Source organism: Nyctereutes procyonoides, unplaced genomic scaffold, assembly GCF_905146905.1.
Source record: "Nyctereutes procyonoides isolate TBG_1078 unplaced genomic scaffold, NYPRO_anot_genome, whole genome shotgun sequence".
Taxonomy (NCBI): domain Eukaryota; kingdom Metazoa; phylum Chordata; class Mammalia; order Carnivora; family Canidae; genus Nyctereutes; species Nyctereutes procyonoides.
The window spans coordinates 8,397,772-8,422,845 of NW_026575146.1; the positions used below are offsets into that span (position 1 = coordinate 8,397,772).

Consider the following 25,074-nt stretch of genomic DNA (forward strand, 5'->3'; position numbering starts at 1 on the left):
TATTTTATTCCTCATTTGGTACTTAACTATATTTTAGGTGAGTTCAGAAATACCTTTGAATGAGTTTATTCAACTCACCATCACGATGTTGAAATATCAATATATCTCTGGTGTTTGAGATATTACTATCCTTGTTGATTACATTTGTGTCTTTGATGATGGAAGGCAGCCATCATTGCAAATGGCAAGAATACATGAAAGCCACCAATTGCAAACCCTTCCTCCTCTTTGCTTAAAACTGAAGCAAAAATGACTAGTGTAATTCACTCATGAGATACTTCATGAAGCTGTGGAAAAATAAATTAACTTTTCCATCCCTTACTAGCATGTTTTCAATCCCTCTTGAAGGTAAGTGGGATAACACTAAGAACAACAGATTTTACGAACAATGAAAGCTTTCCAAACAATTGAGAAAAAAAAATTGTTTTGAAACAATGACCTATGCTCCATCCTTTTATTTGAATGTGTTTTCTTTCTTCTTTCTTTTTATTTTTTAAATGTGTTTTCTTAAGGCAATGGCTGGCAAAGAGTTGAATGATTTTATGTTTAAAGCAATTTTTTTCTCAGCAAGATACCCCACTGTCATCAGGTCTCTTTTCAGAGGGATTTTGAAACTGATACATGGCCGCTCATTCTGATTGCTTGCTCTACATCTACTCAGAGTGCACAATGTTCCAAAAAAATCACAAAGTTGAAATATTTTTATTTGGGCAACTTCTGTAATCAAGGTAATTCACTTTATCTTCAGAGAATAAATTGGAAAAAGGCAACCCAATCTCTGTGACCTTAAACTTCTACTGAAACTTAGAGGCATGTTAGCTCATCTGGTGAGAGCTTGGTGCTACTGACACCACAGCAGTGGGTTCTATTCCATTATAGGGCAGTGAGACTCAAAGGGAAAGCCTCATCACATTGGTGCAAACTCCCTGGGGTATCTGCTAGGCATTCTCAGTGAGGCAAAGGAGTGTGGATTTTTTAATGAATTATATCATAACCTAGGGATTATCCAAACTTGAAGCTATTTGTGGGATCAAGGAAGAGGGCCAACTGAGGCTGAGTGAGAGGCCCTACTGTACCTCAGGCCAGAGCACAGTAGAAGATGAAAAAAGTTAAATGAGCTTCAGGAAGTCCATGTCAGTCCAAGGCACTGCTTTGGGCATACCAAAGAAGATGTAGTTTGGCTACTAGGAAGATTTACAGATGGAATCACTGTGTAAACCAATGTCAGGATATCTGTCAATAGGGATTAGGACCCATCATCAGGCAAGGGCTCTGGGAATGGAGTCCATGTCTGGAAGGCATGTGGGCAAGTGCTGTAGACAGTTCCTCAGCTACCACTGGGTTCAGGGCTGAAAAGCTTGGACAGAAGCAAGACCTCTGGAATTTGGCCAACTGAGCTGTTAAGGAGTGGTGAAGGGTGGGAAGTGGGGAATGTTTGGTAAACTACACAGATATGTGCCCAGGCATTAGGTGTGGTTGTGGAATATATGCTGTGGTGTGTCTGGGAGCATGATTTAATTATAAGCTTCACCAGACGGATGAAGAGGAATGCTGACATCCCGTCTTTCTCTGCATTGGCTGGCTTGGGGACAGGGAGGGAATAAGGTGGGGGCCACAGATAAATCCAGCTGTAAGATGCTATGAACATAGAAGGAGAGGATAAAAGAGGGAGTGAAAAAGGTGTGAACAATTAGCAGTATTGCAAAAACGAGGTGGAGAGGATGTTCTATTGGCAGCAACACCTTTTTTTGTCCCTGACAGTTCCAGAAGGATATACTACATATCTAATGTAGCACTGTTTAATAGAATTTCTGCTTAATATGGAAATGTTCCATCCATCTTTTGAAGTAGGTTTTTCTGCAAATTGTGGTTAAATATACAGGAGAGAATTCACAATTTTAACCATTTTTAAGTGTACAGTTCTGTGATATTAAACACATTCACATTGTTGCACAACCTTCAAATGAATTAGATTTTTAAAATAGTTTTAATGATGACCAAACTCAGCCCCAGAGAGTTTGAGTAATTTGAATATTTGTTGGTAGTAGAATGAAGATTTGAGCTCCATGTTTGTCCAACTACAAATTCCATACTTTTTTATACAGCATACAGTGCCTTTATCAGAAGTAACTTGAAACTTATCCTCATTTGATTATTACTTTTTATTTTTTTAAAGATTTTATTTACTTATTTGAGAGAGAGAGAGAGATAGCGAGCGAGAGAGAGAGAACAATCAGGGAGGAAAGGGAGAAGCGAGCAGGGAGCCTGGTGCAGGGCTTGATCCCAGGATCCTGAGATCATGACCTGAGCCGAAGGCAGACACTTAACCGACTAAGCCATCCAGATGTCCCTGATTATTTATTTTTATATTGAAGTGTGGTTGATATATAATATTATATTTGTTTCAGGTGTACAGTATAGTGATTCAACAGTCAAATGCATTGCTTAGTGCTCACCATGATAAATGCAGTTACTGTCTGTCACCATACAAAGTTATTTCCATATTATTAACTATATTCTCAATGCTATGCTTTTTTATTTCATGATTTATTTATTTTATAATTGGAACTTTCTACCTCTTAATCACCTTTATCCATTTTTATATCCATTAGTCACATGTAGCTATTGAGCACATGACATATTGCTAATATGAGGAACTTTTTAATTCAACTTAAATTTAAACAGAAACATGTGACTAGTGCCTACTGGAATAGAGCAGATCTAGATGCAGAGTAAGTGATAGCAGCAAATCCTATATAGAGAATGATAAATTAATAATTATTAAAAAAAGAGCAGACAAAACCCAATCTTTCTTGTTGGCCTTGGTCATACTCCTGACCTCAAATAGATGGCATTCAGATTTTAACTTATAAAATGTAAACTCTGTCTGTAGTGATGAAAGTTCATTTTAATACTGAGATTCTTCACAGAGAGCATTGAATTCATTTCCTGGACCTGTATTGTGCCAGAGTTTGTCCATCTGTAAAATGGTGATTCAAATCTTATTAGTATTTATCACAAGCAGGAGCTAATGGGTCAGTTTCTAAATATTCCTGTCAAATCATTTAGTAGTCGTTTTGCAAACAGTTTCAGAAGCACACCACACAATCTATTCAAGTGTAAGAGAAAAAGAAGATAATTTCATACTTTTTTTGGTCTCATTTAGAATATTGTGTTGTATTCATGTCACATGTTAGTACATTAACACTTTAATGTAATTAAATATATACATGTATTGCAAGTGCTGGCTCAAATATTTTTTCCTAATAGAGATGTACAATCAGAAAAGTATAGAGCTGTCTGGTCAGTAGTATATCCTACAGAAAAGGCTATCCTGGGCTAATGTGATTGAATGTTTATACTAATCTCAGATATTTTGATAACATTGTTATGGAAAATACATTTTTAAAAGGCTTTTCTTTACAGGTATATTCAAGAACTATATTAGCTGGTTCAGTTGTTAAAAGTTTGATAATTTTGTTTTATACTCAGTTTTTCCTGTTTCTTCCCATGTCTGTATCTTTTCTATATTTCATTTTCCTATATCTTTATAGCTCTTTGTAACTATCTCTGAGAATCAATCAGAAGCTTTAAAACTCTACAGTCTCACTTTGTAACCTGCTCTGGTTCTGGAAAGGGCTGCCTCCCTGCTGACATCTGCCTCCACAGTAATGTAAAATGAATACAGTTCTGGAAACTCTAGTCTTGAGAGCATCTTCCTTACTTATTTAGGTTCATTTATTGTTCTAATTTAGAGATAGCAATTCTGCTTCTATTGCCCTTCTCCAAATCAATTAGGTTAAACTCTGAGGGACAGTCCCAGAATGGTTTTCAGAATTCCTCAGATGATTCTATTTTTTAAGAAAAGATTTGTTTATTTATTTGAGAGCACATGCATGACACAGTGGAGGGGGTGGCATAGGGGAGGGGAAGAGGAAGAGAACCTCAAGCAGACTTCCCGCTGAGCAGGAGCCTGTCCCAGGGCTTGAGCTTACATATGAAATCATGACCTGAGCTGAAATCACAAGTCAGATGCTTAATTGACTGAGCCACCCAGGTACCCAGAGAATTCCCTAGACATTCTAATGTGTATCTGAAGTTGAGCCCCACTGAGATGGCTGTTTTTTGTTATCTCTGAGAACTGTTAAGCATCATCAAATATTACTCATTGTTACATATTGGTCCACTAGTGGCCACTCACCACTTGTGGCCATTTAAACTTCAATCAAGTGAAATCAAATAATATTACAAATGCAACTCAGTTGCATGAGTCTCATTCAAATGCTGAGTAGCCACAAGTGGCTAGTGGCTGGCTACTTTATTGCATAGCCCAGCTATATATAGAACATTTCCCTCACCACAGAGAATTCCATTGAGCTGTGCTAATCATCAGGAAACATCAGTTTGGAGAAGTGAAGGAGGGAGGGTCCACTGTAACAGAAACCCAAAGCATTCAGTGTGGTTGGTAGATGCTGTATCTTATATTACATGGGAATTTCGTTTATGAGTCTCTTAATTTTTAAATTTAGTTGAAATGAATTTTGGTTAATATAACTGAAAGACTGATTTAATTTGATATGACTTGCTTAGCTTTCCTTGCTCCATTGTTAAGAGTGTTTGTGGCTGCAGTTCACTCAGTCCTGACTTGTTTTTTGTTATGTGTGCCATTTAAAGACAATTGAATCACAGAGGTTATCCCTTCTGAAATCTATATTTTTAATGGAAGAAGTGAACAGCTGGTGAAAAGTAGTCCCAAGGTTTCTAATCCCACCAAAGGAAAATATGGTGTCAGTCATTGCCTTGCACCATGACATTTGTGAAATCCAGGGAGGGACAGATCTCATGCTCTAAGAACATGTCAATAGAAACATCTTAGTTTTCCACTACTGCAGAATTTTATGGTAAGAGGAACATTAGCAGTAAGGGAATATTGAACTTATTATCATTTTCACTTATTAAAAAACCTAAAAGCTGAAAGTAGCCATTTTACAGCTGAGGATTTGCATACTGACTTTTGGTATATAAATTTGAAAATCACTTTCTTAATTCATTACATGATGGCTCCACTCAACACCATGGGATGGATTTTCTTTTTTTTTTTTTTTGTCTTTTTTTAAATTTTTATTTATTTATGATAGTCAGAGAGAGAGAGAGAGAGAGAGAGAGGCAGAGGGAGAAGCAGGCTCCATGCATCGGGAGCCCGAAGTGGGATTCGATCCCGGGTCTCCAGGATTGTGCCCTGGGCCAAAGGCAGGCGCTAAACCGCTGCGCCACCCAGGGATCCCCCCATGGGATGGATTTTCACACGTACCTGCTATTTCCCCTCATATGCCCTCCTCCTATTTCGGACACTTTTATTAAGTCCCCCCCTAGCATGTAAACAGAACACATCAGTCCATTAATGGAACTCATTATGCTCATTTGTCTCTGCCAAGAACTATTGAAAATGATGACAATTGACTATGTAATTATAATTAAGCTTTTGTAGATGCATACACTTCATTTTTAACAAGTTCATTCTGTTAAGTTTCACCCTGTTTCAAATAATGACATTCACTGGTACAAAGTAGAATTATTCAAATGACAGTTTAAGTAATATGTTTGGCAGATAGCCTAGTTATTATATTCGATAATTTTAATAGTTGGCTCATAATATCCAGATAGTAACTCTAGGAAGTTTATTCGATTAGAATACCTATGAAGATTAGGTAGTATAGCTTATTCTGATAGGGTCTGATAACCAATGTGATCTTTTTTCCCACTTCAGTTCATATATCATCAGATTTAATTTCCTTCTCCCAAAGAAGGCTGTATTTCCCAGTGTGATACTTCAGATTTTGTAAAAGTGTAATATTTTGAAGAATAACATATTAAATTAGATATTCTTTTTACCTACTGAGCTAAAAATTATAAGCATCACCAAATTACCAGAAAAATTCTTGTAACATTCAGGTCCTTAATTCCAAAATGATTCCTTTTAAAAAGTTGTGATAATCTGGTATTTTTCAAAAGTAGCATCATTAGAAACTCCCCTTTCCCCCTCATTATTCTCTTAGTTTCTGTTCAGGGCATTTCATCAAAACTTACATTTTCCCTTCCTTTACTGTATGTGGTCTTTATATGCTTTCTCCCAGAAAAATAAAATCTTTAGTTTCAGGAGCTCTGTGTTCTATTCCTTCACTTTAAAATCATGGGAAAAATAACTGTCATTTCCTTATCCCTGTCTCCAATTCCCTCATCATTTTCAGCAAGCCAATTTTCTTCTCTTTCTTCTCCCTACTGTAAGAAACTTTATACTCTGCTCCATTCTCTGCAATTCAGGGCTCACAATTTCTTTGAGTTTCTTAGATTATCCTTTGTACTTGTGGCTACTTTTTCATTAAAAAAAACCCTTCAGTCTTTTTTTGACTTCATCATCTGTATATTGCCATATCTAAAGGCCATTTGCTTATTGATTGAAACTGGCTTTCCATCCTACTTAATCATATTGAATGCATAACTTCTAAATGAGTTAAAAATCATCATGTGCTGTGAAAGAATTTCTAGCATATTCAGTTTACTACATTATGTGCAGTGAAGCTGAAGTGAAATAGCTTATAATGAATATAATATCAAGAAATAATAATGAGAATCTGCTTCTCTGTGCACTGGGTCAAACAATCTATAAGGCAAGTCACCATTTCATTAGAAATTTGACAAATCATCTAGTATTTGGGGAGGTATAGCAGGGAAAAGAGCATGGACTTTTGGACTGGTGTCTTGAATGCTAACGTTTTGTCACTACCTAATTGTGTGAATCCATTGTTACTCTCCTAAGCCTTTCATTTATAAAATGAGGGTTAATATCTCAGGTGTTTTCAATGAAGTGATGTGTAAAGCACCCTCCACAGAACATAGGATAATAGCCCTCTGTAATGATAATTCTCTCCCTTCCAAAAAATGGTTACTTGTGCTTTGAATTCTGGATAAGTGAACTGCATGTTAGATATAACCATTTTAATAAAGGAACACTTAATTTTTTTAAAAAAATTTTAAAATAAGAGAACATTTTAAGGGAAATCATTACTGCATAAATGTGCTCCATGGTGGCTAAACTTGCTTTCACCTCGCTCACTGACTAAAACCTTGGTATCAGCTCTAATGAAAATATTTGGTTGAATATCTCATCTGCTTAAAACTCAACTAAATATTCTTTCTAGGTTTTTAAGTATTTCTAATTCAGTTACAAAGCAAGCCTGTCACTTGGCCCAAAACAATTTTTGCTACCTTTTCCCCAGTCAGACCATTCAGGCAGTTTTTCACTGACAGCAATTAAATAAGCCTTTTCTGGAAGGCTGGAGATCTTAGACAAGAGGTAACTTTATGAATAAATCTAAAAGTCCATGTGTTCAACTCTAGTGGTTTCTTTTTTAATTGAAACAAAGGCCTGTCAGTTTAAATGGTATATTTTCAGATAGTTTATTGGGGACCTGTAATCACAGCAAGGATATACTTTACATACCATAACCATTTCCAAGCTTCATAAAAAAGGGCAAAAGTCCTTATGTTCTTTCCAGAAGGGAAAGGGTGCCTCTAGAGAGGCCCTTTCATTACGGAGAAAACTTGAAATTTCCTTATTAATTTCCACCTATATCTTCTTTTGGAATGCATGTTAATTATTTGTAATTTCATAACCTACGAATAAAGTCTAAGAAGCTTTCTCAGAGATTATACCAATAGGACCAATTTGTCTTTTCATTTGGGCTACAGTATTCAGAATGAATCCTTAATCCTTTATCTTTTATCATAACTTCTGACTTCTACCAAATAGGGGCAGAACGAATGGCTTTTAGAAATCGGTGCGGGTGCAGTAAGTATAAGGCCAGGGAACCACTTCATTATCTTTACAAAATATCAGGACTTCAAAGAATCAAATGACGAAATGCACCTCACTCTGGGAGTTAGACTTATAATTAGCCTGTTGACCATGCCTGATGACTTACCTAAGTCTTGAACTATTTGTACAGGGTTTTTTTTTTTTATTTTAAGATTACGTATGTATCTTATCTGGATTTAAGAGTGTTCTGGCCAGCTTATTTTGGAATTTTTTCTGCTACCCTAACTATTGTAGATATCACTGATGTCAGCTTTTGCATTTCGACTAAAGGCTTTTTTCTTTCATTCGTTCTCTTTCTCTCCCCGCGTCTCCAGCAATAAAATCTAGGTTTTATAGGAAACCAATAGTTATGTCAGGTTGCTAAGTCTCTTCCCACTGAAGGGCAAGTATTCTGGAGCAGCATATATTTAGCATTTGACATTTGATAAACAAGCTTGTTTAAGATATTTCCAATACAGTTTCCACTCTGGCAATTGCAAGCAAAGAGTCCGGTTGGTATTTCGTGAAGCAAACAGATGTGGACATTCTGTCTGCATCAAGATGCATTAATTTTTCTGAAAAGTGGTAAGAAATTGTGAGAGTGAATAATAGAATTCAAATCAGATGGGGCAAGATAGTTGATATTCAGGAATAAATCATCGTCTAATGAATTGGCTACTTTGTTTGGATTGAATGAGGAGTCACTTATACTGAAATATAGTCTGAGAAAAGGAACATGGGGATTCTGTAGTAGAGAGGCTACCACTGGGATCCTCCTGCCCACAGTGGAATGTTGTCTTTGAAAGTCACTGGTTCAGTTCAGTGCATAAAACATTCATTGATCATTACTCAAGAAAGGTAATTTATTTACAAACACAGAGTTAAGTATAGTGGGAAATACCCAGAACTAGGTACAGTTTTTATTATTATGAAAATTTTAGATCAAAGCATGTTTCAGAAAGAGAAATTTTCTGGCTCAGGGCACTAGATGACTTTTTTGGCATAACCATGTGAGAAAGAATTGCTCTTGATAGATCAGTGATAAGAATTAAATATTTTGTTTTGCTGAGCTCTCTATTAAAACAAGGGTGGTGGAACTTTGTGATCATTAAGGCTCTTGAATAATTCTCAGTTCATCACCCTTCTAGTATTAGTACTTGTCAGATCAGTATTTTAGGAAAGGAGCCCTGGTGATTTCTGTTAGTCACAAGTATATGACATAAATTCGTCCTTTAACACGTACTTACCAAGCTTCTAATTTGCCCAGCTCTGAGCTTCCAGGACTATAGAGCATATCAAAGATCTCTGTTATATTGAAGGTGACAGAGTTGGCAAGTGAAACTTTATAGAAAAGAATAATCCCCTTTAAGCTTCAAGAAATCTAACATGCCCCCCATTTGAGGATTTGTTAAATCACCAGCTAAAGGTTTGTGATCAGTGGTAGGATTATTGTTTGAGACTGTCCCACTGGCAGGCACTACTTGTCCAGGAGAATGTAATTGGGTGTTGGTGACTCCAGCAAGGCTGGGAAGACTCATCCATGACCAAATTAAAGACAACAGGGACTTTATTTGTATCTAAATCTGCACCGATTAGTGGGAGACGAAGAGATCCACGGGGAGACTGGGAGACAAACTGTTTCTTTTACAAGTTGGAGAAGGAAAATTGCAGGTCTGAGTCGCAGAACAGCTAAGGAATGGGAGAAAAGAGAGAGAACTTCACAGGCTGAACCTTGGTGTCTTATTTATTCCTCTGGGCTACAGAATGCTTGCCAGCGGGAGACTCATCACTAAGATATTACAGGGAAATGAAGCCAGGCAAGAAAAATATGTATTGCTTTTCTCCTCACCCCATAAATTTTGTTATTAATAAATCAGATTCTTATAGAGCAGCCTGCTACAGCTGTCCTTAGACACAAAGTTTTATTAGTGGAGTTTTTATTAAAATGCACAGTAGTTTTAAGAGTGAACATTATACTTTTAAGTCAAAATGCATGTCACCGAGAACACATGTGGTTGTTATTTACCCTTTACTTGATTTGGACTTTGAATCTTAGTATTTTTTGACATGCCATTAAAGGTGTGGTGACCTGTGATTTTTCCATTTTTGACACTCCCTACCCAGACTTCTGGGAAGATTCCAAAACAAGGCATTTTTATTGGTGGGCAACCTCTTTAGTTGCCTCAGTTTCCACGAGGGACATTTTTTTTTAAAAGATTTTTGTTTATTTTTTCATGAGAGACACACACACACAGAGGCAGAGACATAGGCAGAGAGAGAAGCAGGCTCCATGCAGGGAGAACGATGCGGGACACGATCCTGGGTCTCCACGATCAGGCCCTGGGCTGAAGGCGGCACTAAACCACTGAGTCACTGAGGCTGCCCAAGGGACGTTTTTAAACAGAGCAGCAACAGTCAGAATAGGAATGCTGTGATCATTTTTTTAAATTAAATTTGAGATAAATATCATCAAAGTAAATTATAATTTTCCAATATGATTCGACAAAGAGAATGATTAATATTATATGCACTTGTTTTACAGAAAAATTAGTTTTAAAAGTTATAACATATATGGTTTTTGTTTTCTTGATTTTAAACATGCTAGTTGCAAAGAAGAATCAATGTGTTATTTTGTAGTTTGTGTTTGTCAAGTGCTCTTCAGTCAGACAACTCCAGTTCAACAGGGCAGAGACTTGGACTGTTGTACACTTGTGGGCACATACTCTGGGGAGGGAACAGGCATGACCAGGGAGGGAAGACGGCATATTAATTAAGTTTTCTTCAGTGGTAATGCTGCAGCTGCTCTCTGCCATCATTGCTGAGCTTCTAGTGTAAATAGGAACTTTGTTCCGGGGCTGGGATGAAAGAGAGCCCAGATTGGGTTTGGATAACGTGATTGGCCACCATGGTGGGCCCTGGTTTCTCCTGTGCAACTGGAACAATTAGAGCAGGTATGACTGGAGTTCTAGATCAGGAGGAAAGAGGAGGAAATGTGCCCTTTGCACCCCTGGGAGGAATCACTGTTCATCTGTATCCAAGTAGACTCATCAAGGACAATTAATTCACAATAGCCCTAGTGTTAAGAGAACTTGTCAGTTGATTTGAATTTGGGTGCTAGAAGATGACATCATGGGATATTATGGTTACTTATGAATACAGCTATTTATTGAGAAGATGGTAGATAAGGTGCTGGGCTGGGAGAAGAGCGAAGTTAGTAAATAGTCCAGGGGACAATCGGGCTTAGTTGGTGGTTGTGATTGTAGCATGATGGAAAAGTTGGTAATTAATTACCTTGAAAGAAAATTGAGCTAATGAACGAATGCTATTTGTATCGTATACACAACTTTCTCCCCACTACTAATAGATTTATTCCCAAGTTATACAAGATACTGGAAACAGAGCATAACAATCTGGGGGAGGGGACAAAGGGATAAAACCATAAATTGGATCTCAGGCTAATTAGCTTACAGAGCTGGATCAGGAGATTTAATGCAGAAACATGGATTCTAACTTACTTCTTTTATTTAGCAATTTGTATAAGATTTCTCATACTGAAATTGATTATGTAAAGTGAATTGCCTTACCAGAAAGATCTGTTTGGAGGACTGCAATAATAAAGTTTCAGCAACTGATAGTGGCCAAGATGTTTTTAATGTATCAAATTTGTGTTATTAATATATTTTCAGTATGACTTTGGGTCATACCAAAACTCATTTATGTATTTAACTAACTTAACTATTGAAGTCTAACAGGTAATTATGTCTAATAGTAGACAAGACAGATATAGTCTCTGCTCTTGTGTGGTTTGCAACTGAGTAAACTGATATTTTGTTGTGATTGTTTTGCTTCTTTAATTGGGGAAGCTAATAATTTCGACTTGTGTTAGGTTCTAGTGTTAAAAATGAAAATGTAAAAAAAATGAAAATGTAATGTGCATTTCTGAGGTTCAGCAATACTTAGTTTTTCTTTTCCATTTAAAGAGAAATCTAGTGTTCAACATAGGCTAATATATATATATTTCTTAAACACATATAGGTTTTGGAATCATGTTGCTAAATATCTAGGAGTCAGCTTTATTGCAGGAATTATTTTCCTGGTCCTAGAAGAGAGTATTAGCTCTGAAAATGATAATAACCACACTATATTCATATATACAATAAACGTTGAAGCCCACTACAGAATTGCATTAGATTTGGAGGTTATAAAATGAACTTCATGTTGAATATGTTGACTCCATCCCTGTAATTAGTTTGGTATTACACAGTCATTTAAATATTAAAGTGTCAATTAGTATTTTAGTTGTAATTTTGGTAAATGCTGAGAGGGAGTATTAGTGCTATGAGAACAGCATTTATTATTAATTAATTAATTAATTAATTAGCATTTATTATTATTAATTATTATTATTGTGTTAGTGTGGAGGATAAGAGAAAATTTCCTTGAGGAAGGAATGTTTGATTGGATTCAAAGAGATAAGTTAAATAGACAAGAGAAAGGAGAGGGTACATGAAAGAGGAAGAACCTTCTAGACAGATTTCTCGTTATCTCTCTACCTCTATCTTCACTTCTGTTTCTCTGTCTCTCTATCTGTATCTCCCTCTATCCTTATATTTTAAAAAATATAAAAAGATACAATAGGGATAAATTTATGTGCCAAATTACAAAGCTTATTTTATATCCTGAAGATGGAGACGAGAACTTTTTAAGCAGCAAAGGTATCATCTTTGTAGTTTCTATTTGTTTATGGATACTGTTTCTGGTAGCCTTAGCTTTTCCTCTTGACTAGCTTTATGGTCTTCTCCAGACAATGCAATCATTATTATAAAATTATATGTATAATTGAGATGAAATTGGCATATAACATTACATAAGTTTCAGGTGCACAATATTACAATTCAATATTTATGTATACTACATACAGAGTGATCACCACCATAAGTTTCGTTACCATCCATCACCATACAGTTGGGTCTTTTAACCCATTTTGCCCACCCCCAACCTCATTCCTTCTGGTAACAGCTAATCTCTTCTCTATATTTATGAGTTTGTTTTTGTTTTATGTGTCCATTTGTTTTGTGTTTTAGATTCCATATATAAGTGAAATCATATAGTGTTTTTCTCTGACTTATTTCACTTAGCATAATACCTATAGTTAGGTTCATCTATGTTGTTGTAAATGGCAAGATTTCCTTCTTTTTATAGCTAAGTGATGTTCTATTGTATATTTATAAACTACATTGACTTTATCCAATCATCCATCAATGAACATTTAGATTGTTGCTATATCTTGACTGTTGTAAATAATGCTTCATTGAGCACAGGGGTGCATATTATATCTTTTTGAATTAGTGTTTTCTTATTCTTTGGATAAATACCCAGAAGTGAAATAGCTGGATCATATAGTAGTTCTATTTTTAATTTTTTAGGTATCTCCCTACTATTTTCCACAGTGGTTGTATCGATTCACATTCATACTAATAGTGCACAAGGGTTCTCTTTTTTCCACATCCTTTCTAGTACTTGTTATTTCTTGTCTTTTTTTTTTTTTTGAGAGAGGTAGAAAGAAAAAGGGGGGAGGGGTAGAGAGAGAAGAAGAGAATCTTAAGCAGGCTGTATGCCCAGCATGGAGCCCAACACAGGGCTCTATCTCACAACCTTGAGATCATGACCTCAGGGTCATGAGATTAAGAGTCAGATGCTTAACTCACTGAACCACCCAGGCATCCCCATTTCTTCTCTTTTTGGTAATAGTCATTCTAACAGGTATGATGTGATATCCCTCTGAGGTTTTAATTTGTATCTCCCTGATGATTAGGGGCATTGAACATCTTTTCATGTGCCTGTTGGCCATCTGTATTTCTTCTTTATAAACATGACTATTAAGATTTTCTGTCCATTTTTAAAGCAGAAAAGTTGTGGGAGTATTTAATATATTTTGGATATTAATCTTTTATTGGGTATATGATTTGCAAATATTTTCTCCATTCCGTAGGTGGCCTTTTCATTTTGTTGATGGTTTCCTTCGCTGTGCAGAACCTTTCTAGTTTGATGTAGCCCCATTTATTTATTTTTGTTTTTTCCCCCTTGCCTTTGGAGTCAGATAAAAAAAAAAACTTTGTTAAGACCAATGTCAGTGAGCTCACTGCCTATGTTTTCTTCTAGAAATGTTATGGTTTCAAGTATTATATTCAAGCTATTAATCAATTTTGAGTTAATTTTTGTCTGTAGTATAAGACAGTGGTTAAGTTTCCTTCTTTTGCATGTGACTGTCCAGTTTTCCAAGTACCATGTATTGAAGAGACTATCCTTTTCCCATTGTATATTCTTGGTTCCTTTGTCATAAATTAATTGACCATATAAGTGTAGGTTTTTTTTCTGAACCCTGTATTCTGTTACATTGATCTATAGGTCTCTTTTTATGTTAATACTACATTGTTTTGCTTATTTTGGCTTCATAGTATAGTTTGAAATCAGGAGTGTGATATCTCTAGCTTAGTTTTTTTTCAAGATTCTTTTGGCTATTAGGGTCTTTTGTGGTTCCATACAAATTTTAAGATTATTTGTTCTAGTTCTGTGTTAAATGCATTGGAATTTTGATAGATTGCATTGAATGTGTAATATTGCCTTGGGTTGGATGGACATTTTAACAATAATTAATTCTTCCAATTCATGAGCATAGAATATTTTCCATTTTTTGGTATCTTTTTCAATTTCTTTTATCAGTGTCTTGTGGTTTTCACTGTATAGGTCCTCACATCCTTGTATTCCTAGGGATTTTATTCTTTTTGATTCAGTTGCAAATGGGATTATTTTTTTAATTTCACTTTCTGATAGTTCATTATTATTATATAGAAATTCAACAGATTTCTGTATATTGATTTTAACTTCACACCTTTACTTTTTTCATTTATTGTTCTGTTTTTTGGTGGAGTCTTTAGGGTTCTCTATATATGGTATTAAGTCATTTGCAAATAGTTTTACTTCTTCCTTGCCAATTTTTTTAAGATTTATTTATTTATTTATGATAGAGACAGAGAGAGAGAGAGAGAGAGAGAGAGAGAGAGAGAGGTGCAGAGACACAGGAGGAGGAAGAAGCAGGAAAGGAAAGCAACTGACTTTTGTATATTGATCTATATCCTTTACTTGGTGTAATCACTTCTTAGTTCCAGGAGGGTTTTATTTTGTTTTGTTTTGTAAATTCATTGGAGTTTTCTGCATACACAATCATGTCATCTGCAAATAGAGACAGTTTTATTTCTTCCTTTACAATCTGTATACCTTCATTTTAGTTTTCTTGCTTTATTACACTTGCTAAGATTTTCAATGTGATGTTGAATAGAGAGTGGCAGAGGATGTTCTTGCCTTGTTCCTGATTTTAGGGGGAAAGCATCCAGCTTTCATCATTAAGGAGATGTTAGCTATAGGTTTTTGGTTTTTAGTTTAGTTTTTTTTATGGATGTCTTCTAAGAAATTGAAGTAATTAACTATTGATACTTTACTGAGAGTTTTTTTTTTAAATCATGAATGGGTATTCAGTTTTGTTAAATGCTTTTTATGTGTCATTTGGTATGATCATATGACTTTCTCTGTTGATGTAGTGGATTAACATTGATTTATTTTCAAATATTGAACTTGCCTTTATGTACCTAGAGAGAATTCCAGTTGTATAATTGGTCATGATGTATAATTCCTTTCATTCATTCTGGATTTGACTTCATGACATTAGTTGAACATTTTTTGTGCTCAACAATTTTGTGCCCCAATGCTCAGGGCAGATTTGGTCCATAGTTTTTCTTTCTTGTAATGTCTTTATATCATTTTGGTATCAGAGTAGTGCCAAATTCATGGAATACATTAGAAAGTGCTCTCTCTCTGCTTTTGTTTTCTGAAAGAGACCATAGAGAATTGGCATGCTTTCTTTCTTAAATAGATTTTTTAAGAAACAATTCATGAACCACCTCAGCCTAGTGAATTTTTAGGAAGATTGTTAATTATCAATTGAATTTATATTATAGATATAGGGATATTCAAGGTACTTGTATCTCATGTTGTAAGGTTTGGTAGTTTGTGCCTTTCAAAGAATTAGTATATTTCCTATAAATTATCTGATTTATGCATATATTTTGCTCATGATATTTCTTTGTTAACCTTTTAATGTCCAGTCAATAATGGTGACTCTCATTTGTGCTATTGACAATTTATGGCTTCTTTCTTTTTTCTCAATTATACTGGTTAGAACTTTATCAATGTTGTCTAGCTATCTTTTCAGAGAACCAGTTTTGGTTTCATGATTTTCTTTGTTGTGCTCCCATTTTCAATTTAATTAATTTATGCTCTGATTTTTATTATTTTTCTACTGCTTGCTTTAGGCTTACTCTTCTTTCTCTAGTTTCCTAAGGTGGGAGCTTGGGTTATTGACATACTTCACTTATCTAATGTGTGAATTTAATGCTGTAAGTTTTCTTCTTGAATGCTATAAGTATTGCTTTTCCTACATCCCACACATGTCATGATAAGTTTTATTTTCATTTTCATTTAGTTAAAAATTCTTTCTTTAAAAAGATTTTATTTATTTATTCATGAGAGACACAGAGAGAGAGAGAGAGAGAGAGAGAGAGAGAGAGAGGCTGAGACACAGGCAGAGGGAGAAGCAGGCTCCATGCAGGGAGCCCAACGTGGGACTTAATCCTGGGTCTCCAGGATCCCGCCCTAGACTGAAGGCAGGTGCTAAACCACTGAGCCACCCGGGCTGCCCTCATTTAGTTAAAAATTCTTAAAAATTTCTATCAAGGCTTCTTCCTTGGGCCATATGTTCTTTAAAAGTATGTTGTTTAATCTCCAAATATTTGAGAATATTCCAGTTATCTTTCTATTATTGATTTCTAGTTTATTTCAGTGCTTTTTAGTTTATTTAGTGGTTTATATTATTTCTTTTTAAAATATTTGTTAAGGGTGTTTTTATGGCCCAGAATGTGGACCATCAAGTTCTGTCTTGGAACTTGAGAATAATATGTATTCATCTGTTGTTTGATGGAGTATTCGATAAATATTAGCTAGATCAGGTTGATTGATAGTGTTGTTGAAGTCAACTTTATCCATATTGATTTTTCTGTCTACTTAAAATTATCAGTTATTGATAGGGAGATGATGAAGTTTCTTTCTAGCTGTAATAGCAGATTTGTGTATTTTCAGTTTTAACCATATTGCTTCCCACCAGAAACATCTAAAAAAAACAGGATAAAATATATGAAATAAGAGTTTATAAACCTCTGATATCAGGCAGTGTGAGGCACTACTTCTTGAGAAAAAGAAATTAAATGAAGTGAGTCGTACAATTGTTCCAGTTTCTTACATAGAGAGAATTCTAGACCATAGCTCAGGGAAAGGGAACTCAGATGTAACTAATCATAGAGGTAGCACATGATAGTTGTTCAGTAAATCGCACAGGAAAGAAACGTTACAAGAAAGGAGGAGGTAGAGCCACTAGACTGGGGTGCATCCAAAATTGACTATAGGTGAAATGAGATTTTACTTGGGTTTTGGAGGCCAATATAAGAGGATTAGAAAGAGCAAAGATGGTGATGTTGGAAAGTATCATCTAAAAATAGGTACAGGTCCAACCCTGTTTCATAAAAATAAGTTTGTGGAGGGAAATTGTAAAGGTAGACTTGAAAAGTACTTTGGGACATTAATGTAATGTTTGATTTTATTTAGTGGGTCAGTGGCTTTTTAAATGTAAAGTAGAACCAGTAAACCTCTTAAAAATAAATTATTTCCTTAATCCCAACACAACACACACACACACACACACTCAGACACAGATGCTTTAGACACGGGGAAAATGTGGTGACCAGAAGTCCCAACCACACCACCTCTGATACTTCCTCAGAACTAAGTTTTCAGAGCATAAAGTTTTTTGTAAGCTAAGGAAGTCTTTGAGAGATTCAGACAGAAAGTAACAGGATGAATTGGGTGTGTAATGAAGATAAACCAATTGCCAATTGCGAGGTAATTAGATTGGAAGGGAAATTGAAGTTAGGCAAGGAAACGCATTAGGAGTTGCTGCATTGATCTAGGCAAAAAGGGATGGGAGCAAGAAGTAGGATGGTGGCAGTAAAGGCAGAAAGAAAGGCTCAAGGAAGAAATACACAAGGGAATACTAGGTTGTGGTGATTTCTTGGATGTGAAAGAAGGGAGGGAAAGAGTATTAAATTGCTCTTAAAGAACTGGATAATGCATAGTCCCTTGACCTGGTACACTTAGGGGCCATGACTATATAAATAACAATTTATGGTTACATAATTCTCTTAGGTTCACATCTCTGAGCTGTCCTTGGGACCTAGGGCATACTAGTTACCTAGGGCACACTAGTTATTCTAAACTTATTTCTCCTGTTAGTGGGCCACTGTAACAGCTTCCACCTTATAGGATACATGTCTAATATTTGAAGATAAAGCATTAGAATTGATGCAGGGGAGTTTCTCTGGAGCAAGTTTTATTAGCTCTTACCTTTATTTAATTAACTAATTAGCACTTCTGTTTTCTTCAACATATTGAATTAAAACACTTTTAGTGTATTTCTTTGGCTTTTTAATATCTCATGAATAATGTGAAATTTTTGAGAAACAAAAGAAGTGATTATGTAAATGTTTGAAATATTTAATAATACATTAAAGTAGTCTTAGGGAACTGGAAAAATTACTAGTTATACTTGCTTTTTTGTAGAGGCACAGGGTATTAAGAAAAAAGATCATTTCAGAAAAAGTTTAAAAAGGAGAATGCATTACAAGCAAATAATCCAATGAATTCTTTTAATTAATGAATATTCAGATAATGTATTAATTTTTCCTGAGATACAGAAGCCAGGCCAAGGAATTTAAAGAATGGGGAAAAAAAAAGAGTGATTAAACAAACTTAATTAGAAGTAATCTTTTAAACTAACTTGTGTGATCCATAGGACAGATGTTTTTACTTTAGGACCAGGACATAATTGTTGAAGCAATTGATATGTGTGTAGACCATTTTTCCTTGCTTGAACTCAGCCCCTGAGCTGCTTTATAGCAAACCTTGCAGATCCCAGGCAGCCTTGGGGGACATTCCCTACAGCTTGCCTTAACCTGGAGAGAACCATTCCATTCACATTCCAGTTGCCCATGTTACTTAATTTAATAAATTCCTTTAAGTTAACACTTCCTAGTGGATTAGAATCATTCAGATTAACTTTGAGTGCTGCTAAGTGGAAGTTCTATACTCAGTCTTTCTAAATCCTTGCAACAGTGTGACAAAGATATTAGAGAAGGCTTAACCCAAGGGTATAAAATTCAAACTGGTGGCATTTCACACTAAATGGTGGGCTTGCTGGATGAAAGATAATTTATTTTCTTAATCCTTCATAGGAAACCAGTGGGAAATCCTTGAATTATTGCAAGCTTAACATTTTAAAAAGAGAGTATACAGGAATTTGCTTTGATGCCAGTGTTACCTAATCATTAACACAACCTGAGAGCTAATAATGTGTGTACACTAGTATATCCATAGCAAGATATTTGTATTGTGCTGCTGAATATTTTACTCAGCCACTCTGGAAAAGGATATTTTAGTGTATTGAATGACACTACATCTTGTTTATATGACATTACAAGCTAAAATGCTATTTGCTGCAAAATAAATGTCTTGATGTCAAGAGCTGCCTGTTTAATATTTATGTGATTTAAGCTAATTGTTTTTTTCTCTCTGCTTTGTGAATTCAGTTTTGGTCTTTTGATTTTTTTTTTTTTTTACCGATAGTTAAATTAGACAAAGGGAAGTGAGCTTAAATAAAATACATATCAATCTAGGTTACTGCTCTACAAATAATTCTGGAAAATGTCTTGGTGGAGAGCATAGAGTTTTTAATTTTACTTTTGGATCATAATTATACATGTCATTCCTATGCCCCATTACTCTATATAATTAACTGGCTGTATGTTCCATAGCAACACAGCCTGTAATCATTGGCTCTGATCTGTGATTCTCATTTAACCTAGGTTAAAATAGAAGTAGAAAATGGGTCATTTTTTTACCTTCTTCCACTCAATTCCAATTTGATTTTTTTGAACTACTATAAAATATTTGTGCAATATTGTCACTGGTAAATGACTCTGGTATGTGACAATTACCATTTACAATGTAAAAGGATGCCTTCCTCATTGAGCTATGCCCTAGGGTCCTACCACATGCAGTTGGACAAATAAAATGTACAATTTTCTATTTTTGTTCTGTTTGTGTGTTTTTAAAAAAGATTTTATTTATTTTAGAGAGAGACAGAATGAACTGGGTGGGGAGGAGCAGAGGGAGAGGGAGAGGTAGGCTCCCCACTGAGCAGAGAGCAGGACACACAGGGCTCCATCCCAGGACCCTGGGATTATGACTTGAGCAGAAAGCAGATGCTTAACCCACTGAGCCACTGAGGTGCCCCCTGTTTGTACATTTTGTAGGGACTTTGATGTTTGAAAAATATAGTACATTGAAGGGTGGAGAAAATACTTGTTAATGCTAATTGAATCCATCTTTCCCTGTTTGATTATCTGATGATTTAATAAATATTCTACTCTCCCCTTGATATATCCAGTTGTGTCTATTGTGGCCATTTTTGTTTGTGTTCAACAACCTTAGATTATCTATTTGTGACACTCAACTCCTCTGAATATACTTCTTCTAAATTTCTCCAGAAAAGGAAATTTCATGATTTGGCTTAAATGTAACTTCCTCTCTTAGAGAAGCTTTCTTTGTCTTCTCCTCCTTGATCCACCTCCTCCCTTCCATTGTGTTTTGGGAATTTTGTTCATTCATTCATTCATCCAGCGACTACTGAATGATTCTTGATTGATGTCTTTCTCTCTCTAAGCTGAAAACTTAATGGATGGTAACATAACCTATTTTTGTTTACCACTGTATCATCTGTGAATATTCATTATAAGTAGTGAATACATTTTTACCAAATAAATAAATACTTTGATAAATTTGAATTTGGTAACTGCTACTACTAGTACCTAAACTGAGCCTAAAATCCTTTTCTGGAAATCATATTGTCTGTACAATGACTGCTGGGGACTTTTAAAGTGGGTGGTAATAGTGTTTTGTTCTGTTGTATAAACCTATTCTTACCTCTGAAACCTTTTTTTTTTTTAGATTTTATTTATTTATTCATGAGAGACACAGAGAGAGAGGCAGAGACAGAGAGAGGGAGAGGCAGGATCCTCGTGGGGAGCCTGATGTGGGACTCGATTCCCGAACCCTGGGATAACACCCTGAGCCAAAGGCAAATGCTTAACCACTGAGCCACCAGGTGCCCCCTTTGAAATTTTAACAAATAAATTACATTTATAATCACATTTATTTTTAAAAAGTAAATTGCTTATGTATAGTTGTGATCAGGTAACTCTTGATTTCATCCTAGGAAAAACAATATCATTTTTAACCATTTTTTGTTTAGTCAAATCCCTTGATTTTATCTTTCCATGTAGATCAAATAATAAAAGATTTTCATGGCTGCTGCAGATTTCCTCTAATATCTAGTCACATTCCCAATCTTTTTCTAAAATTGTAGAGTAGGGAAATAAAGAATATTTGAATAATACACTAACACTAAAGAACAATGCACTTTTCTTTTTATCCCAGTCCCCAACCAAAGTATGTAAACACCAGTCACAATTCATCTTCTCAAATTTCTGACCTCAAAATTTCATAAGAAATGTGACTGTAAAGTAAGTTTTTGCTTTTGACCCCCCCACCCACCTTTTTCATTCCAAGGCTACTGGTCTTACATTCCAAATGGAAGACCATGGAGTCATACAGTCTTGAGAAAGTATATTGAAGGTCACCTAGTGCAAATGTTCACTTGATAAATGAATCCCTTCAGTAACATCCCCATAAAGTCTTCATGTGGCTTATTATTGGGAATCCCCAGTGATCCAAAGTATCATTTCCCGTGGCAGCAGATTCTTTGTCAGCTTTGACTATTGCATACTGCTTCCTTATATTGAACTCTAATCAAAGTTTCCACATATTTCTTCTAGGTTACCATTTGGGCTCATAAAGAACAAGTCGAATCTCTCTCTCACTTAGTTTAAAGAACAAGTCAAACTCATCTCTTAGTTTGGGCTGCTATAACAGAAATAGTATAGGCTGCATGGCTTAACCACAAACGTTTATTTTTCACAGTTCTGGAGATTGGGAATTCCAAGATCAAGGTGCCAACAGATCTGGAGTCTGAATAGGGTCTGCTTCCTGTCTTGCAGAAAGCTGTCTTCTCGTATCCTCACATGGTAGAGAGAGCAAGCTCATAGTAGCTCTCTGGCCTCTTATAAAGGCACTAATCCTATTCATGAGGGCTGTATTTTCATGACTTAATTACTTACTGAAGGCTCCACCTCCAAGTACCATCAGTTGGGGATTAGATTTTAACATTAGAATTTTAGGGGATACAAACATTCAAATCATAACACCATCTTTACAGGATAGGCTAGCTCAGTTGAGGGTGACATTCATGTTTCCTCTAAGTCTTCTTTTCTCTATGTTAACCCCTCTTAGTTGCTCAGTGAATCTCCATGGGACCTGATTTCACATCTCTCCATCATCCTAGTTACTCTAAAAAGTTTATTTTTCTTATACAGGTAGCATCCAGCAATGGGTATGATAACTCCAGGTCTGCACTAATGAGCTGAGAGTAGAGAGTATCATCTTTCTTAATTCGGATAGTCTTCTCTCATTAGCACCCCTGGCAGTGAACTAGTTGAAATGTCTAAGGACAATGATGGGTCAGATACAACTGTTCTCATCTGAGTTATTTTACTTCTGGATATTTTTAGATTTGTTAACTTTGTTGATAATTGCTAATATTTTAAAACTGTTAACTGAAAAAAATCTTCATTTTAGAGCCAGGATCTCAAATCATACTTAATATGGAATGGTCTTGGACAAGTTCATTTACCTTTCTACGTAGCTGTTTCCCACTATTTACCTTACAAGATCATTGTGAGGACTTAATTAGTTATAAAGTGCTTTTATGTAAGTGTAGATAAAGTGCTTAAAATACATGGCGAGTGCTGTGTATTAGTGATGATAATCTTTACTATTATTACTTATTCCAAGAGTTCTTAGAAATTATTTTAATACTGAATAAATAGGGTCTGTGACTGATATATTTTGAAGGCATTGTCTAATATATCTAATCTAGACATAAGAATAAAAGTTACACTTAAAAAAATTCACAACCACAAATTTTCTCAATTCTTTGACAAATTAGAACAGAATAGAACAAAGTTCTGACATTAGTTATTCATTTGTTATGGAGAGAACAGGTAATATATTACAAAAGTGTGTACTTCTCATGTCTTTAATATTAAAAATAATTGTATTAGCTTTTTACCAAAATGATTATTTTTTCATATAAATCTAAGAACTGTTGCTGTCCAACATATTTTGGCGAGATGAATATTTTTTAAAAGATTTTTTGTTTATAATTTATTCATTTGAGAAAGAGAGTGAGTGAGAGCATGAGCAGGGGGGAGAGGGTGAGGGAGAAGCAGACTCCCTGCTGAGCAGGGAGCCCAATGTGGGGCTCAATCCTAGGACCCCAGGGTCATGACCTGAGCTGAAGGCAGACACTTTACCGACTTAGCTACCCAGGCACCCTGATGAACATTTTTGAAAATATGGAAGCTTGTGTTAATTTTTGTCTTTTTAAGATATTTGTTTCTGCTGATACATTTCAGCACTACAGCATGGCCTTTTCCAGGTTAAGACGCTGAGCTGAAACCTTGAAGAATCACTGCAAAAGAGATTGGATTCTCCTTCTCCCTATAATTTAGTTAGTGAGAACCACAGCTGGGTAAGCCTTTGGGGGGCAATTATTTTCAATTATTTTAAAAGCTTTTATATTAGGGAAAGAGAAATACATTTGTGAAAATCTTAGAGCCAGGTAAATGACTTGGCGGTCTTAGGTTAAGTACTGAGTAAGGTGATAAGGTGCAGCTTGGCTGCAATCAAAGACTTGCTGAGCACCTGTGGGAGCCAGAGGCTGTCAGATGCATTTCCAATAAGTCATTTCCCTTCAGTGTCTTCCATTAAATGGCCTACTTGGAAAATAAAGATGCTTAGAAAGTGCTTTTTTTCATTGTCATTTAAATTTCTGTTAAAAGAATATTCACAGTAGAAGTCTTTGATGCTAAGCCATATTTCAAGAATAACTAATTATAATTCCATTCTATTTGTAGCATCTGTGACACACCTGCACATGCACACACACACACACACACACACAAATGGTTTGTCAAAATCAGCTTGTACTGGCCCATAAAAGTCTACTGTTAACTTTTAAGGAGTTTTGTAAACCACTTAATATCAGACAAGTAGCTTGAAATTTATCACAGTGGGAGCATTTACACCATGGAAATTGGTGAATGCTACACATCAAAGCCTGTTTTTCCTCTTAGGCAGCTGGTTGGTAAACGCTAGTACACCTGTGCCTCAAAATATTTCTGTAAATAAAATAAAGGCTATTAGCAATTAAGTTGATTTTAGTATGAAAGTTTATATGAGAAAAAGAAATAAACAGGGTGCTTTTTTCCCTTTGTTCTCAGGGATACGGAAAGACCGAAGAGGAGGAAGAATGTTGAAACACAAACGCCAGAGAGATGATGGGGAGGGCAGGAATGAAGTGGGTTCCTCTGGAGATGTGAGGACTTCCAGCCTTTGGCCAAGCCCTCTCTTGATTAAGCATACTAAGAAGAACAGCCCAGCCTTGTCCCTGACAGCCGATCAGATGGTCAGTGCCTTGTTAGAGGCTGAGCCCCCCATAATCTATTCCGACTATGACCCATCCAGACCCTTCAGTGAAGCTTCGATGATGGGCTTGCTGACCAACCTTGCTGACAGGGAGCTGGTTCACATGATCAACTGGGCAAAGAGGGTACCAGGTAAGAACTCTAAGCTCAACATTGATTTGAGTCAATAACTACTCATGACTTGATTTCGCTGTCATGGGAGAAGTGGTGGGAAACAACAGTTTGCTGTCAAACTGGTTTCAAGGTTACATCTGAATTTATTATTTTACTATCAACATACTATAATTCTCCTGGAAACTAGGAAATAATGTTTTAAAATCCAAATCTGGAAGATGAATGTCTTTAACCTGATATTATTTTTAACCAAAGAACCTTGGATGGTCACAACATAAG

The 25,074-nt window shown here is 35.7% G+C and overlaps 1 protein-coding gene across 2 annotated transcripts in view; it reads left to right on the top strand.

Moving 5' to 3' along the window:
* Window positions 1–25,074, top strand: part of ESR1 (estrogen receptor 1) — a 276,934-nt gene that overhangs the window by 94,240 nt on the left and 157,620 nt on the right. For both annotated transcript variants that reach the window (XM_055311110.1, XM_055311109.1), the window contains exon 5: window positions 24,478–24,813. In XM_055311110.1, the coding sequence (XP_055167085.1) occupies window positions 24,478–24,813 (336 nt within the window). The remainder of the gene's footprint in view (window positions 1–24,477; window positions 24,814–25,074) is intronic.